The 7854-nt window shown below is 45.8% G+C and overlaps 1 protein-coding gene across 1 annotated transcript in view; it reads right to left on the reverse strand.

The window, feature by feature from the left end:
- Positions 1-811: 811 nt before the first annotated feature.
- Positions 812-7854, reverse strand: part of LOC114546163 (mucin-5AC) — a 10969-nt gene continuing 3926 nt past the window's right edge. Inside the window, exons 3-5 of the mRNA XM_028564847.1 lie at positions 5951-6155; positions 1103-2966; positions 812-907 (exon numbers count right to left, since the gene is read on the reverse strand). Of these exons, the coding sequence (XP_028420648.1) occupies positions 812-907; positions 1103-2966; positions 5951-6155 (2165 nt within the window). The remainder of the gene's footprint in view (positions 908-1102; positions 2967-5950; positions 6156-7854) is intronic.

The raw sequence follows: 7854 nt of genomic DNA on the forward strand, positions 1-7854 counted from the left end.
TTATAACAGCCTGTCTGTCTCTCAGGTCTTTATAGCAGCCTGTCTCTGTCTCTCAGGTCTTTATAGCAGAGTGTCTCTGTCTCTCAGGTGTTTCCTAACATTCACCCTTTCATACTACTCCCTACGGCATCAATTCACACGCAATTGCAAGGTAATGTAAGTCAATGGAGGCCAAAAGGTGTTGATAAACACGCTAAAAAGCAAGTATGCAGTCTTGATAACATGGCAATAATGGCATACAAATTGGCGCGTCATACATACGCCACTTCACGAGATCAGTCTGAGCTTTAAGATCATAGCCACTGCTTCATAAACAACTCTCCATAGTTATGTAATGGTGGATTGCTAAATGTTGTTTGTGTTAACTGTAAAACTTCTGTTAGGTTCAAAATGGGGACCAGGTTTTTTCTTGACATTTTACAAACTGCTGACACCAGTTTTGTCTCGTGGTTGTTGTTAAAACTGTATCCACTCTGGATGCAATCTGAGTAAACGCCTCTCCACTCGCCATGCAGAATCTTCCCGAACCACATCTGACTAAAAAATCCCAACTAACCGCTGAGGAAACCATGTTGTAATGATGTAATGCTTCATGTAGACTCTCTTCCCAACTTTCACCTAACACCTATGCTGGTCCGACAACATTATTAACGTGACGTAACTGATCCACGATTACAATCACGTGTGTTCAAAACCTCGGCGGTTACAGACCAATCTCAAAAAAAAAAAAAACCTTTCAAGGGTGGACTCCATTATTAACATTTATCCCTTGTCTGGGTTACGAATTATTCGATCCGACTAATTTCGTCAATCACACGGTTTCCATGACGATGACGATTTTGCAACTGTCCTCGGACGTTGGCGTTGGCGTGGAGTTACACAGTATAAGTCCTTCCCCTGTGGTCACCTGACCTCTGGCAGGGCAGTCCACGCTGTCATGGAGATCAGTGTTTCCCCCTCCTTTTGTATCCCTCTCCCCTCCTCCTCCTCCTCCTCCTCCTCCTCCTCCTCCTCCTCCTCCTCTCCGGCCATCCTCCTTCCTTTCCCTCTCCTCCTCTTCCTCCTCCTCCTCTTCCTCCTCCTCCTCCTCCTCTTCCTCAACCCGACACCTGCACACCTCGATGCCAGAGTCACCGGTAAGCCGCCGGTGTCTATACTGGCTCTCATCTGCTCCCATGTCCTCATCTTCATCATCATCATTGTCCTCCTCCTTCTCCTGTTCCTTCTCTCCTTCCTCCCAGCTCGGAGGTCCCGGTTCAAAGATGTCCACGCAGGGGGAAAAGAGAGTTTGTTTCGGAGGGGACTGAGTGGCACGAGGCGAGGGGGAGAGGGAGGAGGCATGGCCAGAGGAGGATCCACCTTTGTTGGACTGGTGCAGAGCACTGAGGGGGTCAAGGAGTAAAGCTGGGGCCGGGAGGGAAGTAGTAGAAGACAGGGCTGGGAAGGTGGGGAGCGAAGAAGGAGAAGGAAGGGATGGGGTCAAGGATGGGTTCAAGGATGGGGAAAAGGCCGTAGAGGAAGTATACGAAGATTCAGAGTCTATGGTTATGGCTGGGCAGGAGGAAGGGGAAGAGGAGGATGCCTGTGTTGGGAAAGTCAGCACTGGGGCAGGGGTAGACAGTGGACCTGATCTAGCGCCAACTGACTCTGACAATTGAGACAGGACCAGAGAAGGACCTGAATCAGCTGGTACTGCAGCTGGATCGAGACAAGATACCAGAACGGCAACAGACCCTGGGTGTTGGGGCAAGCTTGATGTTGGGCTGGGAGGGACCAGGCAATGGGCTAAGGTAGGGGCATCTGTAGCAAGGATAAGGTTTGAATGTGCAGGTGTTACAATGGTATTAGTTTCACCATCTAGGACTATTTTAGGGCGTAGGTTTGGCACGAGGGTAAGGTTTGTAGGTACTTGGTCTAGAGTTTGGGTAAGGGGGGTTAGAATTGGCTCGGTGACTTGGTAAATGTTTGAAAGAACTGGGTCTGGAACTTGGGTGATGTTTGAAGGTAGTTGTTCTGGTACTTGTATACGACTTGAAGGTACTGGAGCAGGAGCTTGGGTAAGGTTTGTAAGTATTGGATCTGGATCTTGGGTAATGTTGGAAAGTACTGGGGCAGGACCTTGGATAATGTTTGAAGGTACTGGGGAAGAAACCTGGGTAATGTTTGAAGGTACTGGGGCAGGACCTTGGGCAAGGTTTGAAGGTGCCGGGATCGGCACAAGGCTAGGATTTGGGTCTGAGGTTGGGAGACTAGCAGAGCTTGTTATCAGGGTCAAAGTTCTTCTATCATCTGGGGACAGTATTGAGGTTGGGCTACTAGAAAGGGTAGCGGTATCAAAAGTTCTTGTTAGATCAAGGGTTTGGGTTTGTGTAGGGCTGTCAGAAGTGCAAGCTGTTGGGGTAGGAGGGCCTGACATTGAGGTGATTTTTGGGGAAGGGGTAGTTTCGGGGCCCTCAGCTGGACCCTCAATGCTTATTATCTGGATGGAGGGAAGTGTTGTGTCAACAACACTTGGATTAGGGAGTGTAATTGGGCTGACAAGTGGGGTACACGGTGCTAGGTCGAGCTGTTGCTTCATGGGAGATGTAGTTAGAACAGAAGGAGCCACCTCTGTCCCGGGAGAGGGCAGAGGCTGAGGCGAGGCCGCCCTGGTAACAACCGCCATGGTAACAGCCTGGTTGGGAACCGATGAATCAGTGGAATCGGGTTCCTGTGCTCCATTAGCATCTTCATCAACGATGTCAACTGTCACTGCGCCAACCATCCTCTCAGAAACACATCGTGTTTCATTTACCTCCAAACACGTTGCAGCGGCGGAGATGGTTTCCAAAGTGACATCGAAAGTGAGGGGCGTGGCCTCGCCAGGCGTGGTGGCGTGGCTCGTGTCGGTCTCATACGTGACGGGTGCCGAAAGGGAGGAGCTACACGGAGAGGAGGGGCAGCAGGAGTCACAGGAACAACTGGAGCTACAGGGGTGAATCACACACACATTATTCATCTAAAATTCATGAAACCATGAAAAAACGATTACTGTGCTCAGAGGTGTGTTGTGTAGTTCAGTTCATCCTACAACCAAAACAATATACATCAAAGTGTTCAGCTCATTTCAAAGAAACTTGCTGTCATTGATTTAAGTAAATACATTTTCAATATACCGGTACTATGGGTGTCATAATTCTCTGAATTCATAATTCAATTACATTTTTGATTTAGACATTTTGGCCATGGTGTCTGGAAAAGTCAAGCTGCTGGTTACCCTGCGTCTTTAGCTGCATGCTACCAGCCGGTAATCTTACGTTACCCTGTGTCTTTAGCTGCATGCTACCAGCCGGTAAGCTAACGTTACCCTGTGTCTTTAGCTGCATGCTACCAGCCGGTAAGCTGACGTTACCCTGTGTCTTTAGCTGCATGCTACCAGCCAGTAAGCTAACGTTACCCTGTGTCTCTAGCTGCATGCTACCACCCAGTAAGCTAACGTTACCCTGTGTCTCTAGCTGCATGCTACCAGCCGGTAAGCTGACGTTACCCTGTGTCTTTAGCTGCATGCTACCAGCCAGTAAGCTAACGTTACCCTGTGTCTCTAGCTGCATGCTACCACCCAGTAAGCTAACGTTACCCTGTGTCTCTAGCTGCATGCTACCAGCCAGTAAGCTGACGTTACCCTGTGTCTTTAGCTGCATGCAACCAGCCAGTAAGCTTAAGTTACCCTGTGTCTTTAGCTGCATGCTACCAGCCAGTAAGCTTAAGTTACCCTGTGTCTTTAGCTGCATGCTACCAGCTGGTAAGCTAACATTACCCTGTGTCTTGAGCTGCATGCTACCAGCCAGTAAGCTAACGTTACCCTGTGTCTTTAGCTGCATGCTACCAGACGGTAAGCTGACATTGCCCTGTGTCTTAAGCTGCATGCTACCAGCTGGTAAGCTAACGTTACCCTGTGTCTTTAGCTGCATGCTACCAGCCAGTAAGCTAACGTTACCCTGTGTCTCTAGCTGCATGCTACCAGCCGGTAAGCTGACGTTACCCTGTGTCTTTAGCTGCATGCAACCAGCCAGTAAGCTTAAGTTACCCTGTGTCTTTAGCTGCATGCTACCAGCCAGTAAGCTTAAGTTACCCTGTGTCTTTAGCTGCATGCTACCAGCTGGTAAGCTAACATTACCCTGTGTCTTTAGCTGCATGCTACCAGCCAGTAAGCTAACGTTACCCTGTGTCTTTAGCTGCATGCTACCAGACGGTAAGCTGACATTGCCCTGTGTCTTAAGCTGCATGCTACCAGCTGGTAAGCTAACGTTACCCTGTGTCTTTAGCTGCATGCTACCAGCCAGTAAGCTAACGTTACCCTGTGTCTTTAGCTGCATGCTACCAGCCGGTAAGCTGACGTTACCCTGTGTCTTAAGCTGCATGCTACCAGCTGGTAAGCTAACTTTACCCTGTGTCTTTAACTGCATGCTACCAGCCAGTAAGCTAACGTTACCCTGTGCCTTTAGCTGCATGTTACCAACCAGTAAGCTAACGTTACCTTGTGTCTTTAGCTGCATGCAACCAGCCAGTAAGCTGACATTACCCTGTGTCTTAAGCTGCATGCTACCAGCCGGTAAGCTATGCTGTGTCTTTAGCTGCATGCTACCAGCCGGTAAGCTAACGTTACCCTGTGTCTTTAGCTGCATGCTACCAGCCGGTAAGCTGACGTTACCTTGTGTCTTTAGCTGCATGCTACCAGCCAGTAAGCTGACACTACCCTGTGTCTTTAGCTGCATGCTACCAGCCAGTAAGCTGACACTGCCCTGTGTCTTTAGCTGCATGCTACCAGCCAGTAAGCTGACACTGCCCTGTGTCTTTAGCTGCATGCTACCAGCCGGTAAGCTATGCTGTGTCTTTTCAGCAGGCGTACGCAAGTGGACGGGAGGTGGAGAGAGAGAAAAATACAGGGGGAATAGCTGATCATGCTTTTGATTTCAACCGTCAAAAAATAAAAGCTCATTTCGATCTATTTTCGATTAAAAATCAAAATCGTGATGCCCACTTCTGAGTATTCAGTATAGCAGTGTGACCAGCGTTCCCATCAATGTTGTCAGTATTTCCTGAACTGCTAACATTATCATATCCACATGTTTGAGTACTGCTGCTTGTTTCCGAAAGCCTACACATCTTCCGCCAAAGGCTAAAAACACATCTCTTCAAGACTACACCTCGGATAAAAAAAAAAATAATTCAGTACAGGCTGTACACGATGTACACTACAGGCCAAAAGTTTGGACACACCTTCTCATTCAATGTGTTTCTTTATTTTCATGACTACATCGCAGATTCTCACTGAAGGCATCAAAACTATGAATGAACACATATGGAATTATGTACTTAACAAAAAAGTGTGAAATAACTGAAAACTTCTTATATTTTAGAGATATTCTTATTATTTATTGCTTTTTTTGATAACTCTGCAAACCCTTGGTGTTCTCTCAATGAGCTTCATGAGGTAGTCACCTGAAATGGTTTTACCTTCACAGGTGTGCCTTGTCAGGGTTAATTAGTGGAAGTTTTTCCCTTATTAATAAAAAAGCAAAGGGTGGCTACTTTGAAGAATCTAAAATACAAGACATGTTTTCAGTTATTTCACACTTTTTTGTTAAGTACATAATTCCACATGTGTTCATTCATAGTTTTGATGCCTTCAGTGAGAATCTACAATGTAAATAGTCATGAAAATAAAAAGGAAACGCGTTGAATGAGAAGGTGTGTCCAAACTTTTGGCCTGTACTGTACTTGCACTTACTACTTGTTTTCTGGAGTTTGAACCTTCACAGTTGAAAGCACTTAATTGTAAGTCGCTTTGGATAAAATAATTAAAATATTATTACATTAAAATAATGTAATAACATGTTTGAGTACCGCTGCTTGGTTTCCATGTGGCGTGCGGTGCGAGTATCTGCAGTAGCGTTAGCAGCATTGTTACCTGTTGTCGGAGCTGAGCGATGAGGGGCCCGTGCTGATTGGCCGGTGCAGCAGCGGGTCGTGCTGCGTGAGCAGGTGGGGGTCAGCGGCGCGGGGGGGCTGTGGGTAACGTGGGGAGGTGAACACAGAGCTGTAGGGAGGAGGAGGGGTGGAGGGTTGAGCTGCCACCTCCTCATAGGACGGCAGCTTCAGAGACGCCAGGAAACCTGAAAACAGAAGAGTGTTGGAGCAAAGAGGTTCAGGGCTCCAGACTAATTCAATTCAATTCAATTTTATTTATAGTATCAAATCATTACAAGAGTAATCTCGAGACACTTTACAGATAGAGTAGGTCTAGACCACACTCTATAATTTACAAAGCCCCAACAATTCCAACAATTACTGTAATTCCCTCAAGAGCTAGCAGAGCGACAGTGACGAGGAAAAACTCCCTCTTGGGAAGAAACCTCGGACAGACCCAGGCTCTTGGTAGGCGGTGTCTGACGGGCCGGTTGGGGATATGATGAACAGTGGCGATAATAGTCAAATTAATAATGGAACAGTGACTAACTGTTTTCACTAGGAGCACAGTGGGCCCCCCCAACTGAAAATTTTAGGGGCGCAACCAGAAAATTTAGGGGCACACACCTTAAATCAACATGCTAACCAAATATTCACATTTCAACTAATTTCCACTGTATTACTATTAAATACTTTGATAAGTGTCACATTTGAAAATGCAACATAGAAGGTAAACTGACCGCCCCATCGCTGTCATGACAGTAAAAAATAAATATATATATTTTGTCTATTATTGTACTTGTATATTATTTTTTATCCTGTTTTATTTTCATCATGACCGATTTGAATTGCTCTTTACTGTTTCATGTAAAGCACTTTGAGTTGCCTTGTTTATGAAAGCTGCTGTAGAAATAAAGTTGCCTTGCCTTACAATCTCAGCCTGTCAGTCAGTCACCAGGGCATAGAAACCACCGTTGTACCTGGCTGCTCGTCTCCGAGGAAGTGTAACGTCAACAGCACCACGACTGCTTTCGGCTCGTCATTAATATCGCATCGCGGCAAACGCTGTCTGCCTGAAGTTATGAAAAACTGTAACCACACTAGAAACCACTTTATCGGCATTTCCGTGACTTCAACAAAACTGCAGAGCCGATGTAGTTGGCATCGTCTGCAGCTCTGCGTGTGTGTGTGTGTGTTTGTGTCAGAGCTCTGCTCTCTGTCAATTTTCAGAGAGCACAGATAAGCTTGCGCTTACGCACTCTCAAGTACCGAAATTTAAACATTTAACATGTAAAAAAAAAGGAGGCAAATTTACTGGTCACGCATGTGCGACTGAATTTTACATCCATTACACTCTAAAAGTTTTTTTTTAAAAAAGGTTCCCACATTTTTGTTTTATGTAACTTGATTTGCTGTTCTTGATTTAAATATTTAGGGGGAATTCCCCTTTAAGGCTGAAGCTGAACTGTATTATTGCCCCTGACAGAACAAATAGCTGTATTATATTTATTAATTAGGGCTGTTGAAATTAGCGCAATAATTACTCGCAATCTCAAATTCCTTTTACAATCACGTGCGTGACTAATGCTGCGTTTCAGACACAATTTTTTAGCCCGTAAGTTACGACTTCAAGTCACGACTTGGTAGCACTCCAGGCAAAGTCACCACAAACCCTTCTAGCTAGTGTTAGCGTTAGCTAGCGGCTACCTACCGTTGACGTTAGCTAGCGCTAGCCGAAAATAGCTAATTCTAGTCGCTGACATATTTTGGGCTTCATTTAATAAACATAACCTGTAGTAGTACACGATCGTGTGTGTATTGTTTTGATTACAATGTGCAGAATTACTTCACGTTGCCTATTTATGTCTATTTATTTCTATTTATTTCTATTTCTCACCGTTAATC

The sequence above is a fragment of the Perca flavescens genome, chromosome 19, assembly GCF_004354835.1.
Source record: "Perca flavescens isolate YP-PL-M2 chromosome 19, PFLA_1.0, whole genome shotgun sequence".
NCBI classification, from domain to species: Eukaryota; Metazoa; Chordata; class Actinopteri; order Perciformes; family Percidae; genus Perca; species Perca flavescens.